This window comes from Eptatretus burgeri, chromosome 10 (genome assembly GCF_056783735.1).
Source record: "Eptatretus burgeri isolate ZD-2024b chromosome 10, Ebu_testis_v1, whole genome shotgun sequence".
NCBI lineage: Eukaryota > Metazoa > Chordata > Myxini > Myxiniformes > Myxinidae > Eptatretus > Eptatretus burgeri.
The window spans coordinates 79,442,273-79,469,319 of record NC_140970.1 but is presented as its reverse complement, the minus strand read 5'-3'; the positions used below and the strand labels follow the sequence as shown (position 1 = coordinate 79,469,319).

Below are 27,047 nucleotides of genomic sequence, written 5' to 3'. Positions count from 1 at the left end.
TATATATATATATATATATATATATATATATATATATATATATATATATATATACATATATATATATATATATATATATATATATATATATATATATATATATATATATACACGGCATCCGGCGTAAAACATGTGCCAAATCACTATGCGGATCATACGGATGATCTGATGTGGCAACCCCAAACGGGAGCAGCCGAAAGAAGAAGTATATATATATATATATATATATATATATATATATATATATATATATATATATATATATATATATATATAAATATATATACATGCATATATATCTTCTTCTTCTTCTTTCGGCTGCTCCCGTTGGGGGTCGCCACAGCGGATCATCCGTTATGATCTGCACACTGATTTGGCATAGGTTTTACGCCAGATGCCCTTCCTGACGCAACCCTGGTCGCCTCTAACGACACAGGGATAAGGATTGGGTTTCAGCATGATTCCGGGCTGCCCGACACCCTCTCATAGCACAGCCTAGCGCAGAGCAGAGCTTCCGTCCTCAAGCGATCCTCCAACCCAAGCCTCCGAGCAGCCGGATAACAGGCGCACGCCACTACGCCTGGGGGATATATATATATGTATGGATGTATGTATATATTATTGCGGATTCGCGCCCGCCGGCGTGCGGACGGCCACGTAACTCGAATCGCGGCACGTCGCCCACCGGACGGACAATCCCGTCGTGACCCTCTCGGACTAACGCCGGGAACTAGTCACGGGTGGACCTTTCGGCCTCACCACGATCGTGCCAATCGGCCCCCGCGTGGGATAGGGTTGCTCGCCAAATTCGACCTGCCTAAGTACCCACACGGAGGGTAGACCGGGCGATCGCATCTCGCCGCAGGTCGACTTCGGACACGGGCCACTTTAAGCGACCCGTTCCGTACTATCGGGATAACCGAGCGGTGTTATCGTCGGCCTCGACGGTTCGATTAATTATCGGGCGTTTTAGCCCACGACCAACCCTTTACGTGAAGTAAGATGGAGATTCAATAAAGGAAAAGACGAAGCGAAACGGGAAAACAGTTCAACATAAAGCACATTTAATTCGCGATGAACGGAAAGCACACATATACAATTACACCAAAAGCAACTGTAAAAGAAGAAGAAGAAACACACAATAATACACAAAAAGCAAATGTAAAAGCAAAACACAATGCAGAGCTAACCGACTACCGAGCACACGGCAACACTTATACAGTTTTACTTCACAGACGGCGCCGACAACACATATACCCAAAGCAAAAGAAAAAGGGACCACCCTCCACTATAAAGGGGGCAGACGGTCTGGGGCCGAGACCGCGTCGGGCCTACCCGTCTGATGATGAGCCGCAAAATGGCGGTGGCGCCCCGACTCCGCGGGCCTCGCGGACAGTGTCTGGAATGGGGTGGGAACGGGGCCCCCTTCTCGCACTATCTCAGCGCGGGGGGAAACAGGAGGGGGTTGTTGATGCTCGGGGGGAGGATATCTCCCTGTCTCGGGTCCCGCGACGAGCGTCTCCACCATGACCTCGGTCGCGTTGCCGGCCTCTCCCCTCCGCAGCTCCCCGACTCTGACACGAGCACCCCCTCGACCGCCTTCGCCGCTGCCACCTCTCCAACTCTCCACAGCTCCGTCCAACCGCCTTCTCCGACTCCTCTCCTGACTGGCTCTTCCCAACTCCACCGACTCCGAACTGCCTTGTTTGGCGAGCGAACGCAGCCCTTTATAGCCCCCGGGGCCTCGCTCCTTCGCCTTCGACCCTTTACCTCTGACCCTTCACCTCCGGCTGGCTCCCCATTGGACAGAGGAAAAGTGGGCGTGAATGCTTTTTGATCCACGAATCTGCATATAGCGACCACACTCCGACGCACCTGGAGGCGGGGCCAAATCGCCCCACGCTCGCCGATAGGACGGAACAGAAGTGGGCGTGAGTCGTTTTTGATCCGATTTATTCGGAAAGGCCGGCGCCTTTGCACCCGCTGCTCGGTGCGCGCCCTGCACGAGTCCAGGATCGGCGCCCACAAGCGGCGCGGAAATGGCGGTGATGCGATGGTTGCGAGAGCGAGATGTGACGGTAAAGGTCGTGGCTGTTGGCGTTGTTGTTGTTGTGAAGCGGCGTTGCGGCTGGTGGTTGTTGTGTGATGGTTGTTGAGACGTGGTTGGTGGTGGTAGTAATGGCGGCTGGTCCAAAATAAAGATAGTAAAAGAAAAACGGCTATCTAGAAGGGTCGCAGCCCGAATGAATGACATTTATTCCCTCGAAACAACGGGTTTGGGCCTAACTACACATATACTTACAGAGATATCTCACCTAAGGGACCTGAATGGTGGTTTGCGAATTTCGTCAACCACAACACCACCCCCTCCCCTTCTTACAGACTCGTCCCGAGTTGTCAAATTTTCGTGTGCCATCATGTGTAGTTCTCCCCTAGTACATTTTACCTACGGATCCCTGAGTGCGACATTCATGGTATTCGTGTCCCCAAAATAAATAACCTGAGGGCTGAGTAACTACCTAAACAAACTCACTCACACGGACGACTTAAATAAAATTGCCGGCGCTAAGACAGACATGCCGGGGGCGCACTCATATGTACAGTACATCTTAACCTTAACTTACAAATTTTACACTAAACCATGGCCCAGGATCAATGGACTCTGCAAAAAGAAAGCAGTTAGCAGGGAGCCAGGCTGCTCGCATGCAGTCTCTGACTCAAATAATGCAGGTGACAGGGAACATGGCCGGCTGCTCACTCGCAGTCCAAGGCCTTCCCTTTTGAAATGAACGCAGTGAACCACAACGTTGCATGGGCTGCACAAACGCAGTCTCCGTGCCAGCTCAAGTGGCACACGCAATGAGCACAACGAATGGATGGATGCAAACACGGTGCACGGGCCGCCACTGCAGGCCCGTGTTGTAGCTGCCAACAGGGCAGTTCTTGCAGCTTGCAAACTGTTGCTTTCTGATCCTGGCGCACATGGCAATGAACAGGGGGGGGGGGGCAAAAATTGAACGGGGCTGGTGAACAGGGGCAGTGGGCATGGCATGGCAAAGGTAGCAGGCAAACACAGCCCGCAGAAGAAGGCCGCTGCAGGCAAACACAGCCGGCAGACGAACTGGCCGGCACAGGCCTTGAAGAAAAACAGCCAGCCGGCAGATGAAGTGAGCCGGCACAGGCCTTGCAGCAACACAGCCAGCAGATGAAGTGGCCGGCACAGGCCTTGAAGCAAAACACGGCCAGCCGATGGCACAGGCCTTGCAGAAAACAGCTGCAGACGATCCGGCCGGCACAGGCCTTGCAGCACAGCAGCTGCAGACAATCCGACCGGCACAGGCCTTGCAGCACAGCAGCTGCAGACGATCCAGCCGGCACAGGCCTTGCAGCAAAACAACAGCTGCCGATGAAGTGGGCCGGCCTTTGCCTTGCAGCAACGCAGCCAGCAGATGAAGCTGGCCAGCCTTTGCCGTTCAGTGGAGGATGGTGGAGGGAGTGCGGTGGTGCTGGCCACTCGGAAGGCGGGCTCGGACCTACCCTACGGTCTCCCTCCCAACCTATCGCCTTTGCCTGTCACTGTCTATACCCACTCCCTTAATTTGTCAAACCCCAATTTAGCCCCAACTTATTTTTTTATTTTTACTTCCCCACTATAAATCGTCCCCTAACCCCCTTTATCGTCTTTGTTCGGCTAACCTATCCTGTCACCTAGCCTACTCCCAACCCCTACGTTCCCTTCCCGGAGGGGAATAAGGGAGAGCTAGCGTCCTGTGTCGAGGCCCAACGAAGCCTCAGGATGGCCTCCCCAGACTTCCACGATCTATAACCAAAGTGGGTCCAGCGGCCCACAACGAGAGCGAGGGGATGGATGGTGCGGAGGGGTGCATCTCCTAATCTACCCTAACCATTTAACTGTTAAACTACCCTGGGGCTTTCAACAAGCGCCTCTCACTTAAACTATTGGTTCTAACAACCCAGATTCCCGTTGCCTGTGTTGGTGTCCTCACAATTTCGGGCCTCGCCCCCCAATTTTCTCTCCGTGCCCTCACACGGTCTCATGGCTGGGAAACGTGGCTCCCTTTGGCAGGCACGACCCTCTGCCGAATCTCCCGCTATGGCACCCCCGGGCACTACACTGCCTCCGAGCCTACCAGCTCCCTAACACCGGGGAGTGCCCCCCATGGCACCTCCCCTGAAACGCACACGTGGCAGGCTGGCTTCCCAGGCCCCTTTCCGAGGGTCACCCGTGCCCACAACACTGCCCACGCGGCTAATGGCGCCCCGGGCCCCCGCACCAAGCAGGCGCACCCGTGCCCACTACGCTATCCCGGCCCCCCATGGGCCCTTGGCCTACCACGGCCGACTAGCCTGGTGCCCGGGGTACCCACTCAGCGATACTCACCTTTCGCAGCCACGCTCCCAGCCCGTCAACAGGGCTCCTGCACCCCTCCAAATGGGTTTCGAGCCTACACTCCCACCAACAACAAAACGACCTCCATTTTTAAATTTTACTAATCCCCTAACTCAATCTACACTGACCCCGGGGTCCCTTGGGCGGGAGTCACTCCTCCCCCCAATCACTCATCGCACCGTGCATTCCCTATTCGCTCCATTCACACAGACCCGCTGGCCTCACTCACTCATCATGTACTCACCTCACAACTCTTCAACACACACACCGCTGAACTCTGCCATCCTTCTAACTACCTCCCCTAACTAACTCGTGCTCCCACGTCGTCCCTTATACTACAGCACGTTCCATTTAACACTACGTAGCTAAGCTACGTCCCCACTACACATCCACAAGTCTGTCACTGTCTTCTAACTCAAAAAATCATTTTATTTCCCAACCTAAATCTGGCTACAATCCCCCTAACTAATCCATTCCACGGACTCCATGAGGACTTACCCCTGCCCCATGAAGTCGGTCTAACTAAGCTAACCCTTCCCCCTAACTAGTTTCCATCCTGTGCCCAGGGTAAGGGGGTCTTCCACCCCTTGCCCGGGAATCCTGTGCACCTGAAAGTGAGGCTTGTTTTTTTTTTTGTTTTTTTTTACATGCGCATCACCAGCGCGGCAACTCACAGCTCGCGCACTTTGCACCTGCCCGTGACGTCATGCAGCTGCACGTGTACCTCGTCCCTCCTTGGACGGTACCATCCGGCAGGGATACCCCTCCTGCCGGATTCCAACCCCACGTGCAGCCATGACGTCACCGTGCGCATAAAAAAAAACACAAGCCCCACGTCTCGAGGGGTTCCCCACGCGAACACATGTGCTTTGCCCGTTGGAGCTTAACACACACGATCGCGTGGAGAACCCGTCCGGTCCAAATCCGTAATCCTGCCTAAACTTTGTCCGTCCGCGGGATCGGCAAATCCACCGCTGGCGTTTCCGGACCGGGACTTCACTCTCGCAAGCGAGCACGTGGGGGCCTCATGCGTTGCACAGCACGGACCTCGTGCTCACTGCTGGGTGAACCCGGCACGGTCCCCGAAACAACTACAGCCGCTACTCGGCTTTCGTTCCTCTGTCGCCGTCGTCGTCTCCATTCAACACACGCATTCCTGCGTGTAACGACGCTCACAGTCCATTCCATCACATTCACCCTGGGAGACGCGGCTGCATGTTCACACATGCCGACCGACATCTCCCTTACACATAGCGACCTTGCACACGCTGTCTCTCTCACACTCGGCCGCTCACTCACGCATGCCATTTCCCTCACACGACCCATACCACTCACACGTGGTGCTCCATTCATACTGGCCGTTTCACTCACGCATGCCACCTCCCTCGCACACGTGGCTCCACTCACTCGCGGCCTTTCACTCACTCGTGCCATTTCCCTCACACAAACCATACGACTCACACACGCGGGGGCACTCATCCGCGGTGCCTCACTCATACACCGTGCCTCACTCACACACGCGGGGGCACTCATCCGCGGTGCCTCATCCACACACGGCGTGCTGGGAAGCACGCCCTTCTGCACACTTACCACCACACCACTCACACACGGGGTCGCTTCCACACACGGGGTCTTTGTCACCCACCCGGTCGCTCTCACACACGCCCTTGGACCCGCGCTATGCGTGCGTTGCAGCACGCATTTCGCCACACTCGTGAACACACACCTCGACACCACACACAACGGGACAACCACACTGGGGATTCCTGTCCCCACAAGGGTCTCCGGGGCCTCTATACCCCCCAAGCTCTCCGTACACCTGTCCATAGCACTCGTCCCCTCAACCTCGCAAAGCACGACCGAATCCACTTGGTCGTGACTCGCCTCAAGGGGGCATACTCCCTCCCCTCGTTCCTGGAGGAGGCCATCCAGCTGCTCGCACTGGGTCTCTACCCAGTCCGCCAGCTCACCCCCATTATCCTCCACCACCTCCGTGTGTGTGTGTGTGTGTGCGTCACTAACCTTGTCCAATTCACCCTCTATCTCCCGTGTCTCTATACATTTTATTCTTTCTGTCGTCTCCTCGTGTCTATTGGTCTCTGCTTCTTTCTGGCGTCTTTCCCTTATCTTTATGTAGGTCAACCTTGCTTTCTCCTTAAGTCGCTCCCGTCCTTCCCTGTTTTTCACTCCTTGCTCTTTCACGATCTCCGCGTACCTCATCCTTGCTTTCCGTATTAATTGTTCTTTTCTCTCCCTCCCAATTACTTTCACCTCGTCTCTTGTCTCCCGAATTATTTTTTCCTTACCCGCCTCCACCGCGGGCCCGACAGCCGTTGCACTCCCTCCCAGCTCGTTCGCTCCCACACGTGGAGTCGCCATTTTGAGCTCCCTGGCCACTGCCTTCATGCCCGCCTGCAGGCTTTGGCCCATGTTCTGCGTCTCACCCCGCAGCTTTTTCATTTCGAGTGCGTTTGTTTCCATTTTCGTTTTAATTTCGTTCATTTGCTTGTTCATGCCTTTTATTTCGTTTTTCATTTCATTTGTGTTTGTATCCATCCTCGCTGTCATTGCCGCCAGCATGGCGAATAGCTGGGCCATGTCGGGTGCGCTTGGGTGAGCCGATTCGGCTAGGATCGGGAGGTTTTGGCGGAGGGGGGGTGGGGAGGTGTCATACACCGCGGACGCCGCCGCACCTATTTCGGGCTCTGGGTTCAGTTGGACGAGTTCGTGTTCCTGCACAACCAACATTTCCTGCACGGGGTTTCCATCCTGGACCATGGATTCTACACATTCTACATCCATTTCTAATACCCCCGGCTCCCGCTCGCCTTGAGACGCCATCTTATTTCTCGTAAAGGGTTAATTTAGCTCGCTCGTAATTTGGAGGGAATCGGGGGTCGCTCCTCTCACCCCTGGACCGATTCCCGTGAATTTAGCTGGAGACAGGAGAGCCCGTTTTCCCGTTCTCCTATACCAGTGCCGCGAGGAGGGCGATGAGTTTATATCGCACGACCTGACACCAGTGTTGCGGATTCGCGCCCGCCGGCGTGCGGACGGCCACGTAACTCGAATCGCGGCATGTCGCCCACCGGACGGACAATCCCGTCGTGACCCTCTCGGACTAACGCCGGGAACTAGTCACGGGTGGACCTTTCGGCCTCACCACGATCGTGCCAATCGGCCCCCGCGTGGGATAGGGTTGCTCGCCAAATTCGACCTACCTAAGTACCCACACGGAGGGTAGACCGGGCGATCGCACCTCGCCGCAGGTCGACTTCGGACACGGGCCACTTTAAGCGACCCGTTCCGTACTATCGGGATAACCGAGCGGTGTTATCGTCGGCCTCGACGGCTCGATTAATTATCGGGCGTTTTAGCCCATGACCAACCCTTTACGTGAAGTAAGATGGAGATTCAATAAAGGAAAAGATTCAATAAAGGAACGAAGCGAAACGGGAAAACAGTTCAACATAAAGCACATTTATTTCGCGATGAACGGAAAGCACACATATACAATTACACCAAAAGCAAATGTAAAAGAAGAAGAAGAAACACACAATAATACACAAAAAGCAAATGTAAAAGCAAAACACAATGCAGAGCTAACCGACTACCGAGCACACGGCAACACTTATACAGTTTTACTTCACAGACGGCGCCGACAACACATATACCCAAAGCAAAAGAAAAAGGGACCACCCTCCACTATGAAGGGGGCAGACGGTCTGGGGCCGAGACCGCGTCGGGCCTACCCGTCTGATGATGAGCTGCAAAATGGTGGTGGCGCCCCGACTCCGCGGGCCTCGCGGACAGTGTCTGGAATGGGGTGGGAACGGGGCCCCCTTCTCGCACTATCTCAGCGCGGGGGGGAAACAGGAGGGGGTTGTTGATGCTCGGGGGAAGGAGGATATCACACTGTCTCGGGTCCCGCGACGAGCGTCTCCACCACGACCTCGGTCGCGTTGCCGGCCTCTCCCTCCGCAGCTCCCCGACTCTGACACGAGCACCCCCTCGACCGCCTTCGCCGCCGCCACCTCTCCAACTCTCCACAGCTCCGTCCAACCGCCTTCTCCGACTCCTCTCCTGACTGGCTCTTCCCAACTCCACCGACTCCGAACTGCCTTGTTTGGCGAGCGAACGCAGCCCTTTATAGCCCCCGGGGCCTTGCTCCTTCGCCTTCGACCCTTTACCTCTGACACTTCACCTCCGGCTGGCTCCCTATTGGACAGAGGAAAAGTGGGCATGAATGCTTTTTGATCCACGAATCTGCATATAGCGACCACACTCCGACGCACCTGGAGGCGGGGCCAAATCGCCCCACGCTCGCCAATAGGACGGAACAGAAGTGGGCGTGAGTCGTTTTTGATCCGATTTCTTCGGAAAGGCCGGCGCCTTTGCACCCGCTGCTCGGTGCGCGTCCTGCACGAGTCCAGGATTGGCGCCCACAAGCGGCGCGGAAATGGCGGATGCGATGGTTGCGAGAGCGAGATGTGACGGTAAAGGTCGTGGCTGTTGGCGTTGTTGTTGTTGTGAAGCGGCGTTGCGGCTGGTGGTTGTTGTGTGATGGCTGTTGAGACGTGGGTGGTGGTGGTAGTAATGGCGGCTGGTCCAAAATAAAGATAGTAAAAGAAAAACGGCTATCTAGAAGGGTCGCAGCCCGAATGAATGACATTTATTCCCTCGAAACAACGGGTTTGGGCCTAACTACACATATACTTACAGAGATATCTCACCGAAGGGACCTGAATGGTGGTTTGCGAATTTCGTCAACCACAACAATATGTATGTATAACAACAATATGTCAACCACAACAAACAGACTCAACTTCTCGTGTGATTAATGCAGTGCCTCTTGGTACACTACATTTCTGGTCTGATTGTTGGGAGCCATGATGCTGAGGTTTGCAGAGTTGCCAGTGCGAGATGCTGCCACATAAAACATTTCATGGGAGAAGCAGCTTGCAGAGACGTCAACCCCTATGGCCTTGAAAGTCTGGCCCTGTGACTTGTTCACCGTCATGGCAAAGCAAGGCTTAATGGGGAACTGTAGCCTGCGTAACTGGAATGTCAGTTCAGCATCAGAAGGCATCAGTGGTATCCTAGGGATGAGGACAACTTGACCTTTGTGAGGGCCGCAGGAGATGTTTGCCTTGATCACGTTCTCGTGCAGTCTTGTGACTGTGCACCGGGTGCCATTGGTGGTTTTCGGTGGCTCCAGGGACCTTAGTACCATGATGGGGGAGCCGACCTTCAGTTTAAGTCGGTGTGTTGGCATGCCTGTTAGCTCGAGGGAGTTGAGGAACTCCACAGGGTAGGTCTCCGCTTCCTCGTCGCTCATGGCACTGTCCACCAACTTGTACTGTTTGTCTTCTCCGGGGAACTCATTCATGAGCCAAGTGTTGAGGTGGTTGACATTGGTGTTAAGTGGAGAGGCGATGGCCCATTCTGCAAACCACTCCGGCCTGTTGTAGTTGGCTGCCAAGTTTTGGTAGACCTCCGCCTTGAGTTCTTCCAGTCTGACAACACACTTTCCATATACACATATCACCGGGGATCGCGCGGCACGAAGGCCAGGTGAGTAACGCACGATGGCTCACATGGCGGATGGCTTGAAAGCGAGCGCTTGGCGCGATCAACATGGCGACGTTATGCTTTAAATTATCGGCCAACGGAAGGGGACGAGCGAGTTGCAAACCACCGCCCTGGCGATTGCAAGGCCTATCGAGCCTTTGCACGAGTACCCGATCCCCGGCCAGGATGTAGCGAACATCCTCGTCCTGGGCAAAGGAGCACTAGTTTGGGGAAGGGTTTAGCGATAGATAGACCGCCCTCATGGGGATTGAGCAGTCCTCCATGGGGCCTGGTAAAATCAGTCAGGGGAATTTTAGTTTCGAATTTAGAAATGGATTGGAGACATGGACAGACATGGTATGTGTAGTGGGGATGTAGATTAGGTACGTCGAGTTAAATGGAACATGCAATTGAGTAAGGGATGGCGGGGAGCACGAGCTTAGTTCGGGGAATGTAGTTAGCGTCAGTGTTGGTGTAAATTGAAAAGAGAATAATATACGGTGAGTGAACGTGGGTCAGCGGGCCCGAGTGTGAGTGGAGTGAATGTGGAATGCATGGTGCGATCGAATGATTGGGGGGAGGAGTGAATCCCACCCAAGGGAACCCGGGGTTCGTGTAATGTTAGTTAGTGGGTTCCTTAAATTAACCAAAACGGATGTCGGTTTGTTGTTGGTGTCGAATGAAGGCATGAAACCTTTTGAAGGGTGCAGGAGTCTATTGACCGGCTGGGAGCGTGGCTGTGGAAATATGCGTACTGAGTAGAGGGCACCCCGGGCACCGAAGTAGTCGGCCAGAGTAGGCCATGGGTCCAAGAGACCGAGTTAGTGTAATGGGCACGGGTCGCCTATGGAAACGGGACCCGGAGCAACAAAATGCCACGAGGGCATCGACGGGGAAGATGCCAGGAAGGGCATCCCCCACATTCATAGGGAGTAGGTAGACTCGGAGACAGCCTCAGCGACCCGGGGGTGTCGAAGTTTGAGTTCGGCAGTTGGGTATCCCTGCCAATGGAGCCACGCTGCCCAGCCACGAAATTGTGCAAGAGCACGAGTGAAAATTTGCGGGCCAGGCCCAAATTAATAACGAACACCAACACAGGTGATGGGAATCGTGGTTGCTCGAACCAGTCGTTTAAAGAGACAGGCGTGTTGAAAATCCCCGGGGATAGATTAAAGTTTAATAAATTGTAGGACAGATAGGAAACGTGTACCCCTTCGCACCATCCATCCCTTCGCTGTTCGTCGGCCGCTGGACCCACCTTGGTAGTTTCTGAAACCTGTGGGAGTTATTCTGAGGCTGCATTGGGCCTCGAGACAGATTTACTTGTCTCTTCCTTAATCCCCTCAAAAAGGGATCTTAGGGATTGGGAGTAGTCAGTTTTGACAGGTTAGCCGAACAAGGCCAATAAAGGGGTTAGGGACACGCGTAATTATACAATTATAAAAAAAAAGTCAATTCCGTTGTGTTTGTTTCAAACGAATGGGGTGGGTTATGTACAAGGACAGGCATAGGCGTTAGGTTGGGGGGGGGGCGGGGGAGACCATAGGGTAGGTCGGAGCCCGTTTTCAGACCGGCCGGCACCACCGCACTCCCTCCACAACCTCACGAGACCAGACCGAGGCCGGCCAGCTTTGTGCGCCGACCTCCTGTTGTACTGCATCTTTCCTGGTCTGCGTTTGCCATGCCATGCTTTGCCTGCCTTTGCCTTGCCTCCATACCTGCCCATGCCTTTGTTTGCTTTCCCATGTCACAACCTTCCCCATGTGCTCCAGGACCATCTCTGAAAGTATTTGCAAGGACTGCCCTGCAGGCAGCCGCATTACTGGGGACTGCATTTGAGCAGCCCGGATACCTCCTCGTTGCATAAAGGCCAGTTTAAATGGACCGGGGACTGCACTGAGCAGCCTGGAGATCTTGTTGCATAAAGGCCAGTTCAAATGGCCTGCCGTGTTTGGGTGAGTTGCCTCCAGCAGCCGGAAAAAAAGGAAAGAAAGAAAAAGAAGAATTCAACGACAAACAAGGGACCTTTGAAGGCCCTAAAGACGTCTGACCATCCACAAATGTTGTCTTTGTTGTATTTTCTCTCCTCAAATCACGGGTCCTGAGCCATGGGTAGTGTAAATATTAGAAATGTACATAGTCCTAACCCACCTGTTGTTTGTTTAGCACTGGCAATGTAGTTAAGTTGTCTGAATGAGTCTGTTAGTTTAGTTACACAACGCACTAGGTTTTTTTATTTTTGGGACATGTATTCAAAATGTTGCACTCAGCGATCAGGAGGTAAAACGTACTAGTGGAAAACCTACACCTGCATGCCACACAAAAATTAACGACTCAGGTCGAGTCTATCAAAAAAAGGGGGGGTGGGTGTAGTGTTACGGATCTGGAAACCATATGCATTCAAACATACAGATGTCCCAAGAGTCAGTTATTCCGTTAAGTACATGTGAGACAGGTCCCTTCCTTTTGTCTAGTGGGAGAATCAAAGGTGTGCGTTGCGATGTCCTTTCAGGTAAGTTATTACATCTAACAACCATCCAACAAACCATCCAACGAACCCTCCAACGATCATCGAACAGACCATCCAACAACCAACCACGGTACCTTCCAGCACTTGCAACCCTTGCCTCGCTGGCCACAGTATACGGGGCAAAAACGTCCAGTCCACCGTTCCTTTGCGCTTCTACAAACGTTCCTTTTCAACGTTGGATCTTCCCCTTGATGAATCCACACGCGTGGAGGGGGGGGGGGCTCCTGGTTTGGTCGAGGTCCCGCCCAGAAAGGGCGGACCCCATGAGGCCCTGTCCAATCGGGGAGGACGGTGACGTCTGTTTCACCGAGCCCCCACCCCGTTCGGGGAGGTTCATAAAAATATGACGTGATCCTCAGAGTGAAAGTTTTTTGGAGGAGTTGAGTTATTTGGTGTGCGTCGTGCGGTTTGAGCTGGAGTCTGGGGCGTTCGAGTGGAGTTCTGCATTTGGCTGGCATTCGTTGGATATATATATATATATATATATATATATATATATATATATATATATATATATATATATATATATATATATATATATATATATATATATATATATATATATATATATATATATATACACACACATACACACATAAGGAGGAGTGAGGAGCGGTGGGGGAGTGAGGAGCGGTGGGGGAAGGGATGGCAGCTTGAGTGGAGGAGAAGAGAAGGCAGTGTGTGGGGAGGGGAAGGAAAGGCAGCATGAGGGGAGGGGAAGGGATGGCAGTGTGAGGGGAAAGGGAAGGCAGCGCACTGGGGGGTTACCAGACCATGAGTAACCAGAACATGCCCAATCGGGACAAAAAAAAATTCTCCGAAAAACAACACTTCTTTCAATGAAGTTGGAATTACTTGGAAATGACTGATTCAGGTTCACCACTCGATTCCTTTCAATTCCATAGTTGGAATCGATTCCACCCACCACGATTAAGCACTCAAGCAAGCACTCCAATGAAATTGTTGAGAAGGAAAGGCTGTCTGGGTCATACGAAACACCATCCTGAGATGACCACAGCTAAGCACAGAACTAATGTTTCAAAGTAAAGTTTATATACAGGGTGGAACAACATTCTAGAATCATCGGTTAATTTTTTTCCCCTGAAATCTGTTGTGTATGCCAACCGCCTGCAAACAACAGAGGCATTGAAAATATGTGTTCAAGAGGAATGTAACAATATCAGTTTGGATACACTGCATGCAGTCGTTGAAACTACAAAACATCGAGTTGATAACGACAAAGCACACCACGGATTACAATTTGAACATTTGCGAGAATATAAACTTTTGATTCCAGAATTGTTACACAAAAACAAAAATAGACAATTAACCTTCGATTCCAGAATTTTGTTACACACTGTATATAAACTTTATTTGAAAACAGTAGTTCTGTGTTTGGCTGTGACTGAGATGGTTTTTCCTCAGCTGTAAAAGGATGGCTTTAGCTTTATGCATTCAATTTGTATGACTCCATGCTTTGTTGAAAAGAACATGAAATCCTACACTACTGATGTACACCTTTTGCAAACCCACGTGAACATCGCAAGTCCCTTTTTTGGATGCACATCAGAATTCCCGAGTGACTGATCTGCTCCATGTAAACTGATAAGCAATGGGGGCATATTTTAATCACCAAAGACTTTGTTGATACTTCTTACCTGCAGCGTCTTCAACCACATTTCGTAATTCCGAGCTGGCATTCTGGCGTTTTTATGAACTTTTTAAATGTGATCAAATGTTAGATTGAGCTTACATACTTTGGGCATCATTAACAATGTAGTGTATGTATTACCAAGCTACATAAATGAACAAATTACCTTGATATTACGTTAGCCTTGATCTTGATTGGTCCTGCTGTGCTGACAATACCTTTCCCAGGGAGATGAAGAACCACCCTTCTCTCGAGGAAATCTTGCAGATTTCATCGATCAACAGATTGTTTCACAAAAGGGCTCCAAAACAATGCATTCAATTATAATCGAGAATCTAACAACCAAATTTGAAACGAAAGTTGTTCGTAAATGCACGTAACAACACGCCAGTGGCAGGAGCGACACATTTTGATTATTTTATTTACATGTCTGATGTTTCCAACGTAATAAAAATATAAAAAAATGTTGCGGGTCCAACCCTTGGAGGAAAAAAAGGAATTGAAGAAAATAAGACAACGCCATTTATCAAAATGTCACCGAAGGACAAAACAAGATCGTGAGAGAGTGCGTAAGCGATTAAGTACAATAGCATTTTCATGGAAAAAAGCTCGATATCAGGTCAATAAACCCAAAAAGCAGCCAACATTGCAATGTATAAAGTCAATCGTTCCTCCAGCTTTATGGAATATAGGCATCACTGCAATGTATATGCATGTATATGCATTAAGATATTTGAGAGTGCAGAATTTAACAAGTCATTTTATAATCAGCACTGTGTGCAGGCAATAGTCGCAGTTAAGTATTTTATAACGGCTTTGTCGTTAACCAGAGCCAGCTACGGGGAAGAGGCGTTCTAGCGGCATCTAAATAAAGCACTAACAGGCATTATCAACCCCGCAGGTAGCATTCGCATACTGAAGAGGTGCTTTTGTCCCAACCAAGCCATGCTATCTAAATTATATCATTTTTGATATATTAGTTTAAGTTAAAATATTAACAGTTTTATTTTAATTTATACAGTGCCTGTAGGATGCATTTTTCATGCAAGAACGTGTTTTCTTTAAAGCTTTCTATACATCCTTCATATATACATATAACCATTATACATTCAACCTTCACAACCAGAGCTTACAAATCGAAGTTCCGCTCTATCAGTCCGCTTTGCCTTGCCCTTACAAATCACATTAATCTCACAGCAACAGTAAATGTCATTCATTGCTCGTTCACCTATCCCCATCCATTCCAAAAATATTCAAAAGTGCATCGGAATACATAGAGAGAAGCTTAGCTTTCGGTGTCACGGTTTGGCAACCGGAGAGGAAAGCAGGGCCAGCCCCTTGGCATGCAAGGATCAGACACTTGAAAAGGCAGGGTTTGCAGCCAAGGGGGTAAAAGGTAGTAAGCAGAGTCTACAACACTACCAGGGCATAAGGGAAAAGTCACTCAATGTCCACAGTTACATCTCCAAAACTTTCAATCAGGCTCTGCATATTGCACATGTTACATACTGTACCACCCACGTTCCTTGCCAGGGCTCTCGCTTCATCCCATTAGCTCAGCGCTCTGTTAAAACCAATCCTTGAAAAGTCCTTCTGCTGGACATTGCCTTTGCTCTCTGCTTCTGTAATACATAGGACCTTTACAGTTCACCAACCTCAAAATAAAGCGCTATGAGAAGCCACCGATTTTGAAACATGTAACGGGAGGGTCCGGAAGCCAATTTTTCTCAATTGCGTACGTAAACGGAGTGGCACGATTACGTGGCACACACAGGTGTATGTGTGTGTGGTTTCCTGGGGCCTAGCATGAGATGGGGGAGCGCCGGGTAGAGCGTGAGGGTGTCAGTGTTCCGGGCTGCCCATCTACGAGTTTCCCACTTCGCGTTCCTGCTTTAGCTCCCTCATTCTGAAAGAAAAGGGTTTGACAGCAAGGATGGGTGGTGGGGGTGCAGGAAGGGGTGAGTGTAAGGGTTTCGTCAGGGGAACATACAAAGTTAGTTAAATCACGATCAGTTTCTTACTCTTTACAAGTAATGGTCAAAAGATTCAAGTGTTATCACAAACTCACCAGGTGACAAATCTCAACTCCCTCCGAAGAGAGAACAACATTACAACCAAAACAGTGATAAAATGAAAATTGAAGCTATTCCTCTGTTTGCCAATTCTGAAAAACTACTGACTGCAAGCAGGCAGAGCGACATGCATTGGTTTGAACGTTGTGTGTAGACAGGCATCGAATGGACATTGTAGGCAAGCAAAATTCAACCGGTGAACATGACGTCAGATTCCAAAGAGTATCAACTCTGGCCTAAAAGATCTAAAATTTCCCATCTGATTCAATTAACTGCATGGTGTTTCCTCATGCAGAAATCAGTGATACTTGACATCCATAATTCCACTGTTTATTATCTATCCTGAAAAAACACCCTCCAAGACGTGACATGTGATTTCAAATTGGTCATCAATGCTCGAAAAACAAAACAAAGGAAGAAGAATTGAAGCAGTGCTTGCAGACAACAAATGGGTGAAAAGGAACCTGATGTTTTCCAGCCACCTGTGCAAAGCTTTTCCCAGACCGATTCAATGGTAACCAAGTCGCCTGCCAAGGCGAGATGGCCTCAAGCCCTGCAGGTTTCGGATTTGAATGAGTGGTGAGATTGCCAAAAAAGAACGACCCACCACCATTTTCAAGTTTGATATGCGTACAAAAATAACTGTGCGATTATGGTATCACGTGGTGGTCTTGCCATTGACAAACAAATACCCACAATTTGATCCACGCATATATGATTAACTCACTATGTCCACATCCAAATGGGTAAATAGAGACACTTGGACATGCTTACGTGGTAAAATGAATTAAAAAAATATTTTTCAGAAAAGAAAACTCATCAATGAGTGTAAAAAGTTTCACAGTCAATTTCCAAACCCGAAGAGATCGGAAAAATACATTAATGTAAGAATAATTTGTGTTTCCGACGACAAGCAGTGGTGTATGACATATCCTTGTATCGCTGCCCTGTGGACAAGTTCTGCAGGGCAGGCCGAACAAGGTGCATCAGAGGCATGCAAACTGAACCATGGTAGGAGCCATGCGTGTTTGCGTACAGGCCCCAGCTATGGTCTTCAAACTGTGGTGGGCTATGCGATCTACAAACTCTTTAGCACCCCCTTCAACAGTGTTGAACTGACTCGCAGTGTCACATAATAAAACAAAACAGCATTTTCTGTTTTCTTTTTTTTAACTTTTAGAAATTTATTTTCATTTTGATTTTCACTTTGGGTTTCACTTATGTAAAAATTTTGAAATAAAAGAGCTTGTAGATTCAAACTCTGCCATTCATCTGCTCCTCTTTACTTGTGCCAGGGAAATGTCTCAAAATTTCTTGTGAAATTAGAGTCAGAAAAGTGAAGCTTCGCACGAAATGCCTTTGTAGCAATGCTCAATAACCTCAAGAGCATGCTGAATAAGACTGCCGAGGGGAGGAAGGGGAGGGGGGGAACCCTAGCTGTTTGGGAAATCAACGGATTGAGGATGGACAGGGTAAGAAGAGAGGAAGGTGAGAGAGGGAAGGGGAAGAGGAAGAGAGAGCTTGCTGCAAATGGTTGAGGGGCAGGCCCTACTTCTCGCTATGCACTTCCGAGCAGGGTGCGGCAGGCTGCGATGGACGGATGGGACTCGCAATATGCCATTCCACCATGCAAGCGGCTGAGATGTGCAGGTGGCAGTGAGAGGGAGACGCGAGCGAAGGGCAGAGCGAGTGTGTTGGGGGTGAGGGTGGGAGGGGGCGGGGAAACTGGCCAAAAAAGGCACTCACCCTTCGTAAATGTCTACTCTCCAGTATTGTTCTTTGGAAAGTTAGAAGAAAGAGTGGAAAGGTTTTGGTAATCTGCTATGGTTTTCCTCAAATCTACTTTCCTATGCGAATTGATGAATACAGAACCATTGTGTGAATCTGAATTTACTCAGGAACATAAAGGGAGCGTAAAAAAGAAAAGAAGTAAAAATCATGCTGGAAAAAACAAACAAACCAAAAACAACCCTGAAATTCTCCGTGTGGACACAAAACTCATTAAAATGCACACTTACCTGCTTCACATTTTCAAAACTCAAATTACTTCACGTGAAAAGGTTCTTTTTTTTTTAAAAGAAGGTACTTTGTCATCAGATTTCACAAATACAATAAAGTGGCGAGCTAGAACATTTGCCCGCACGATAACCATGAATGGAATCAATTTCGATGCTTACCTGTGACGACTTCTCCTTAAAAATCGCATGATTTTCCGTGCTGCCTGATCCTGATTCTTTGTTAGAAAATTCCCCCTGCAAGGAAAAATAGACAATAAAAAACTGATGGAAGAGTGGGACGGAAGGAATAATGAAGGTAAAGAATGGGACGGAAGGAATAATGAAGGTAAAGAATGGGATGGAGGGGATCATGAAGGTAGTCTTATGGAGGGATAATGAAAGTAAATGGTTTAAATTTTGTATGCAGACAAACATGGTGATATAGATTCACAATTTTATCACAAGCTTGCCAATATCTCTCACTTAATAACAATTAAGCAGTTGATGAACATACATTGTGTGACTAGATGGCAACATATTTGTTCAGATGAAGTCAATCCCATGTGGGCAAATAATGTTCCTTTCTTTGTGACTTGCTGGACCATGTAGATTGAGAGGGGAACAATATGTCATCCCGGAGGAAATGTTATCCCATCTTGAAGTCCTTGTCGTTTTACCACTCTGAACTTAAATAAAGCACATTCTATTCTTTGCTTTCCCGATTACTTGACTGAAACTCATCAAGATGTCGATCGTTTTTGCAAAATTGAATTTTTTTTTAATTTGAAGGTAAATTATAATGCAGGAAGTGGTATTCTTTTATTTAGTACAAACATGCAGGAGTGTGAGAGAGAGACAGTCATTCAGAATGACCCAGTAGCAAGGGAAGGGAAGGAGATAAGGAGGAGAGCAAAGGCAGGAAGAGATTCAGTTGATCAGGGACTTGGAATGCTGAAGGTTGTGGATAGTGGGGATAAGCAGAAGGAGACCGAGTGCAGAGTTTTGCATTGCAAGAAAATAATGAAGATACATGGGTATTGGCTCTGTATATTTTAAGCAACACATTGTTAAGGTGGATAGCTTGAGTGAGGTGAGAACACCAAATTGAGTGAGGTGAGAACGCATCATGGGTGAACGACCTGCAGTTGCAACAGAGAAACAGCACAATGACTAGTGGCCAGAGACTGAGAGCCATTAGGATGGACCCGACTGGAAAATAATTTTTTCTCGTTTTTGTTTTGGAGCTTATCATAAACTGATGCAATTACAACAGTCAATTAAATTTGTAAATCGGATTTTATCAGTTGCTATTCTTAATGGTAAGATTTGCACAGACAGATGAAGAACACATCACTAAACACTGCATCTAATGGACACATGCATTTTTGCTTTTGACAAATCGGTCATAATAATAAGTAGTCCCATAATTACCCAATTTAGCACTGTTAGGATATTTGACCGAGGTGTTTCTGTCAGCCCCCCGATATTTTCTTCTATTGGATATACGTTTACTTTTCCTCTTGACCCCTTTATTTTATTCCAGGCCATGTGCTGTCGGGATAATGGAGCCTGAGGGGACGTGACCTTTGACCTTTGACATCACTCATGGCCAGCGCTCGATGTGCCTGGAGGTCACATGGTAAGAGTGCAGCCAATAGGAGGAACCACAATGACGTCACGCTCAAAGCCGATAAAAGCCTTCGCCAGAACGTGCTGAGTCGGTCATGGTGCAAGTCTGGTGCAGCACAATCAAGTTGCAAGACAGAGCTCAGCAGAGTCAAGGTGCAAGATGGGGTGTAGTACAGTCAAGGTGCAGTTGAGGTTTGAGTTTGAATTGACATTCAACCCCAGTGGAGAGTTCAAGGAACAGCGTCAGCTTGAATGTCAATCAAGGTATGAGCTTCAGCAAGAGGAGTGACCAGCACACCTCAAGCTGTACCATTATCCTGTACCTCAAACAAAGGAAGACCCTCGTCTTTCAAATAATTTTCTTTCTCGTCAGCCAACTTTGAAACGTGGCTTGTCCAAGAACGATTGTGGCTGAGAGTGAGACCCAAAAGTTTGAGTGACTGAACCACTTGAAGACGATTGTTAATACAGTAGATGGGAGGGTTGGCTCGATGGTCCTTTTCGAGAGAAAGAGCGAGAGGGTGAGAGTTGTCAGGATTAAAAGACATATTCCAAATGTTTAATCAGTTCGTGATTCTAATAAGGTCTGTATAGAGGGAAGAGGTTGCTTCTTGCCTATCTGAAGGATGAGTAACATTATGGTAGAGGGTGAAGTCATCAGCAAAGAGATAAAGAGGATTTTTCAGAGTCAGATAGATCATTGAAGAAGATTAGGAATAGCACTGGTCCCTGAACCCTGCCTTGGGGCACTCCAGCCTTGACAGGGAGAGGAAATGAGAGAAGCCCATTGAGAGCCATGCGTTAGCTACTACAGTAAACTAAGTCAGGAAGCCATGTGTGGAGTTGGCCCTGGGCTCCATAGGCAGAGTTTGGAGAGGAAGGTGGGGTTCCAGACGGTATATAATGTTTGAGATATGTGTAAAGAGATGACCCTGATCTCATGTCTGACATCGAGCTGATGGTTCGGATTTAGATGAGGTCATTGGAGAAAAAGAAGGATTTCATGTCAACTGTGATGATGGATTCCATGATTTTGCTGATGATTGGAATTAAGCTGATAGGTCTGCAGTTAAGGGGATCTGTTTTTGAACCTTTTTACCTCTGCCACCAAAGGTGGATGGAACTTGTTTTCACCCCTGTCTGTCTGTGAACAGGAATCTCAAAAAGTTAAGGACAGATTCAGGCAAAACTTGGTGGACAGGTTGGGTGTGTGACAAGGACAAATCGGTTCGATTTTGATGAAGATCCGAATCCAGATCCAGACACGATATTTAAAAAAAAATTTTCAGTGATTCTTCACCATTGAGAGATGGGGCGGAAAGCGATACATCGCATAATATTTCAAAAAGTTGTGGACGAGTTATGACAAAACGAGGTGGGTGACTTGGTTAGGTGACAAGAACAAGCAGATTAGATTTTGGTTCAGGTCCGGATCCAGATCCGGCCTTTCGGTGGGATACAAAATGTAAACTGTTCAGCCTGGTGGAGGTATGCTCTCGACCGATTGCCATTCTAGTTTATGTAACACGGTGATGTTTGCTGACTTTCAAGCAGATGGAAGCTGACCTAGGGCAAACAATAGGCTGAACAGAGCAGAAAGAGGATGTGTATGAAGAAGAGCATAGCAGGTTTTTAGAACACGTGTGTTGATTCCATCCAGGCCAGTTGCAGAATCAGAGTTGAGGGTTGGCAGGAACTTCTCCACTTTCTCAGGTGAGGAGAATTTGGGTGCCACTGTAGGCACAGAGCGAGGGGTTGGGAACACATGATTTGGAAGCCAATACAGAATTGAGACATTCAGCCTTCTCACAAGCAGAGTTGGCTCTCGTACCATTTGAGGTGAGAGAAGGGATGGAAGGGGAGCATATTCCAGAGACAGACCTCACAAGATTTTAGAGGAGGGAGACAAGTTTGAAAGTTTAATTTTGATGTTGGTTAGATGTTGTTTCCTGGCCATCCTGAGAGTGGACACACACTTGTTACAGGCTTTCTGGAGTAATCTGAGGTTGCCAGATTTGTTTTCCAGGAAGAGAAGACAAGTTTCAAGTTAACTGTCTCACTGCAGGATAGTGTATCGTGGATGGGAGGAAGGATATGAGAAACGAAGACCATGTGGGATGGATCTAGTCTCATAATAGAGTGAGAGTAGGTTTCTGTGGAAGAATTCCCATGCTCAGTTAATATCAGGGGCAGCAGATATGAGAGACCAGCCCTGAAGTGAGATTGTGGCTTCCTGTCCCTGCTGGTCTATCTGAGTGAACTGTGAGACTCGCTGGCACTGAGGCAGCTCTCTGAGAAGAGCCAGAGAGATGTTGACTTTCACAAGTATATGATAAGATGAACCAAATGGGGCAGAGGAAGAACAGGAGACATTATCAGGAAAGTTGGTCATTAGCAATTACAGAAGAAAGATTTGCATGTGCAGAAATCTGGGTTGGAAAGTTCACAGATTGATTCAGGCCCAGAGTCACCAAAGTTCTTTGTTGCAGTGTCATGGCTGGTGAGAGAGGTGCATGTTCCCTGAGAGAGAATATGTAAATGGAGTCTTCACTGTAAAAGAGGCAATTATCACTGCAACAAACAGACAAACAAAGGTGCGAGTGGAAGGAAGTCGCAGCCAAAAGTACTCCTGGGGTTTGGAGGAGGAAAAGCAGCACATGGGTAGTGATAAATGGAGTTCTTCGTCTAGACTCTAGAGTGAAACTCCGCTGCCAGACCGGGCTTCAGACCTATTAAACCGGAGGAGCCAATAGCCAGGGAGGGATACTAAGGAGTCAGGAATGTTCTGCGGGAGGAAGGATTCTGTTAAACAGATTACACTGGTCAACAATTTTTTACTTTCTGAATGTTGTCTAGATTTCTACAAGTGAATTAGGGTATTCTGGCACTGCTGAATCAGGAAATGGCATCCGTTTCTCTCCATCAGGTCAGGTTTTTGTGCTAAGTTGATTTGAAAAAAATCAGATCTTGTGACAAAATCAATTACATTTTTGTGGCATTATCAGCTGATTTTTGTCAACACATATCATCCTAAACATGTTTTTAAGAAAAAAAAATGTTTTGCCAACAACATTTATTGATTACATGATAGAAACATCGATTACTGTCATCTGAATGGTGGGCATTGATAAAGGTAAGTACAAGTAAATTGCATGTTGCGTCACCACTGTTCAAACTTCAGGGCTTGAACTTCCGTTTCTTCGAACTCCTGGAATGTTCAGCGGCAGGGAGGTCTCTCTTCAGATTCCAACAGTAGTCAGCCATCATGACTGCGTCCCAGCGACCCTGATACCTGGTCTCCATCTCCTTCATGTCCTGATGGAATCTCTCCCCCTGCTCGTCACTCATTGAACCCAGGTTCTCAGGAAACCGGTTCATATGTGAAAATAGGTAGTGCATCTTGATGCTCATGTTGCAGCCCAGGTTTCTGAAAGCAGTCAGCATGTTGTTGACAAGTTCTGCATAGTTTCTGGCCTTATTGTTGCCAAGAAAGTTCTTCACTACCAAAACAAATGTCTTCCACGCTTCCAGTTCCACTTCGTTCATTGAGTTTTTGAACTCTGGATCTCTGATGAGCTGACGGATCTGAGAACCATCAAAGATGCCAGCTTTCAACTTCTCCATGGTCAATCCTGGAAAAGCCTGGCACAAGTAAGTGAAGCAGTCACCATCTTTGTCCAGAGCCTTGGTGAACTGCTTGATTAAGCCGAGCTTGATGTGCAGCGGTGGGAAGAGTATTCTGTCTCTGTCCACCAGAGGGTCGTTGATGACGTTCCTTTCTTTGCATGGCACCAATTCCTCCCGCACAGGCCAGTCCTTCTTCGTGTAATGCTGAGCACGGTCCCTACTATCCCACATGCACAGAAAACATGGGTACTTGGTGAAGCCAGACTGTTGTCCCAACAAAAAGTTCACCATCTTCAGGTCAACACAAATAAACCACTTATGCTGATCATAACCAATTTTCTCCAGCACGTACTTCACCGCTTCATACTTCTCCTTCAGTGTAGTCGAGTGAGCGATGGGTACAGAGGCAAACTGGTTGCCGTTGTGTAGCAGAACACATTTCAGTGATCGCTTGCTGCTGTCAATGAACAGTCTCCAATCTTTGGGTTCGTACTGTGGCACTCCAAGCTTGAGCAGAAGCGCATGTCATAAATTGGCGCATGTAGGTATTGTACATTCTTCAGAGTTCGTTATTTCAAGAAATACAACTTTTTGTATCACATTATTACAAAATCTGCCCCATTAACTTTAGTTTTGATCCACGAACTTTATGCTTTGCCTCACCAATTTTTGGAAGATTTTGAGGTTTTATGACTTCAAACTGATCCCTTTTCGACATAATCACCCAGAACTATCGTACCTGAATACTTCTTGTCATTAAAATAATTATTTCCAATCAAAACAATTATTTGACATGACATTTTACCCCCACCAACTTCTTCTAAAATGCTCCACACATGCGTACATGTGAACAAAAATGTAAAAAACGACATGTGGCCATATCTCAAAAACTTGACCTGATTGAACAAAACTAATGTGAGTTTTGGATTCAGCGCATCAGATTCGTCCTAAATCAGCTTAAAAAATGCAGACAACAAATTTGTTGTTGACCAGTGTTATTTATTGGCAGCGGCATGGATTAAGAGGTCGGTCAGGTTGGAGTAGAGATGTTGGATGTTTGAGGTCCATGCAGTAAGGGACAGGGGAGGAGGCACTGTTGGCAGAGTGCAATGTAGAAAGGGGGTGGGGAAACTACAAGAGTAGCCAGGGGTTGGAGGGGGCTGGGAGGGTGTGGGGTGAGGGCGAAATGGGGTGGGGCAAGGGAAAGATGGGAAAGGGTAGGGCGATGGGGAAGATGGGAGGAGGTGTGGTGAGGGAGAAGATGAAAAAGAGGAAGAAGTGAGGGGAGGGTGAGGGGGAAGCTGTGAGTTCGTGGGGTGAGAGGGAAGCAGTGAGAGGGTGGGTGAGGTGGAAGCATAAATGGAGAACATGAAGTGGAAAGATGCTAAAGAGGGGGACAAGGAGATACAGTGGGGTTTGGAGGATGCAGACTTGTCGGAGATGATGAGGGAGAGGGTACTGACATGAAGGGGTTTGACACCATTAATGGACATGAAGAGGAGATTTTGACCACTTCTCATGATTCCCAATTTTTATATATGGAGATAGACATCAAGAAAGGGGTAAAATGAATGCTTGTTGATAAATAATGAAGGAAAGAAATACAGGCAGAATGAGTCCATGATATCTTTTTTGAAGTGAGGAGGATGTTCAGGAGCGTGAAAGGACAACACTTGAAATAAAGAAAGCAGAACGAAGCAAGCGACATCAGACCATAGAAAGCATTTGCATGCCTACTTGCTGCGGCCTTGGTGAGTAGGCCAGACACTCAAAGGGACACAGATTTGACAATACACCACAACAAGGTAAGATTAAACATGTAAAATTAGACTAAAACATAACCAGCAACACACGGACGAAAAGATAACAGATAGCTACGACAGATCGTGTCTGGAAAACTTAGCTTTGATGAACTGGAGGGAGGCACTGCATGACCCAATGTCCAACCACTCAGACATGGAACCAGAAATGATTTAGCTCCAAGATGAGCATTGAGATCACATTTGCCTACATTCTAGAATAAGCAGTACCATGATTCCTTTCACCCTAATTGTTATTGCTTTATTGTGCCCCCTCCCTGTATTTCTTTATTTAATTATTTCCCATTTCATTGATGTAGCTTTTGGGACATGATCACACCTTCAGCGTTATTAAATTATTTGTGGATATAAGCATACCAAGATGTTGATGGACAGTATAATTTAATAACTGCAATTTTCCGTGCTCATTTTCCTATGCTCGAAGCTCTTGCACGCACACACACAATTTGCCTCCTGATCGGGTGTTCTGCAGAGATTTTCTCTGGCGAGAACGGGTCTAACTCCTTAGGGAAAGACTGGCACCATTACAATACCATTGGGCATATCATTCCGCTGCAGTGACAAAATCAACGGAGCTCATTGCAGCCTGACTGGAACCAAACCAATCCACCCCACACATCATAAAAGGCATTTTAAAAATCCTCGCACAACACAAAAATATAATTATGTGAAAATACCAAGGCTCATATCCTCGAAGTGGTACTTATGGTTCAGTAATTTGAAAATTAGCCTTTCATTAAGGCCAATGAGTAATAATAAAATAATAATAATAAAAATAATTGGATTTATTTAGCACCTTTTACCGATGGATACAAGGCGTTCACAGAAAAAGAAAGAGAGAAAGAAATGGGTGGGGATGGGGGTGAAAGAGCAAATGCAAGTTCTGCCTTGCCTATGAGGCACTCAATCTGCAATACACTTCTTGAAGAAAAATTGGAGGGAGACGATGAAAGAGAAGATGGAGGTGCTGCCCATGAGGCGCTCAAAGTCACAATACACTTTGAAAAGGAAAATTCCAACCGCATGGTTAATCCTTGCAGAACTGTCTCCGGCGATGCCTTATCGTAGTTTGTTTTAATCACTCAACAACCTCACTGGCGACGCCCTCCATGATTGGTAATAGTCCTGGTCAGGGATGAGTCCACACTTCCTCACTATCTCCATGATTAGTCAAGGCTCAGGGCTTAGAAATAAATGGCTTGGAAAGAGAAGGAATGAGAGTTCATAGAACCAGTTACCCTGAGCAGTCTTGAGAAAAAGGACATCCGAAGGGTCTTTTCAACTCTTGCTTTGCGTTTCTGAGCATAATCTGAATTAACTTTCTTCATGAACTTTGAATAACAGGCGCGATGGCAACCATACGAAGCCGATGTGGCAAATGGAACACTCCAGAAATGAACCTCTGCCAACCCTTCTCGGAGAAACTGACGATTTTAGAACGATCTTTGAGAAAAAGATGCACAAAACACACATATCTTTTAGACGAAGCGAGCTCTGTCTTTGTATCACTCGGCACCACCAATTTCATCTCGTTGCTCCTCCACCCTCAAAGCGCTCAGCAAATTTGATTAGTCGAGATGGCATAAAATTTTGCCCAAGTATTGCTAAACTGAAGGTTTTTGGAAGTGCAAGCAAGGCAATTTATTTTTTGGAAGTTACATCACATTATTCAACATGTTAGTTTTTAGTGCCTGTTGTTTGTGTCCTTAATGACATCCCCCAAAACAGTAAATTTCTTG

General features: G+C 47.8%; 1 protein-coding gene and 1 long non-coding RNA gene across 7 annotated transcripts in view; one reads left to right on the top strand and one right to left on the bottom strand.

Annotated features, from left to right (window-relative positions):
• Nucleotides 1-27,047, top strand: part of LOC147018924 (uncharacterized) — a 51,042-nt gene that overhangs the window by 21,550 nt on the left and 2,445 nt on the right. The window contains exon 2 of the long non-coding RNA XR_015062587.1: nt 19,776-19,871. This is a non-coding gene — a long non-coding RNA (uncharacterized LOC147018924). The remainder of the gene's footprint in view (nt 1-19,775; nt 19,872-27,047) is intronic.
• Nucleotides 14,567-27,047, bottom strand: part of LOC147018921 (calmodulin-binding transcription activator 1-like) — a 754,305-nt gene continuing 741,824 nt past the window's right edge. For 4 of the 6 annotated variants that reach the window (XM_085899044.1, XM_085899046.1, XM_085899043.1 and 1 more), the window contains 3 exons: nt 18,413-18,487; nt 17,982-18,012; nt 14,567-16,069 (listed from right to left, as the gene is read on the bottom strand). In XM_085899044.1, coding sequence (XP_085755170.1) covers nt 15,965-16,069; nt 17,982-18,012; nt 18,413-18,487 — 211 coding nt within the window. In that variant the 3' untranslated portion in view covers nt 14,567-15,964. The remainder of the gene's footprint in view (nt 16,070-17,981; nt 18,013-18,412; nt 18,488-27,047) is intronic. The other 2 variants (XM_085899049.1, XM_085899045.1) reach the window with 1 other exon arrangement.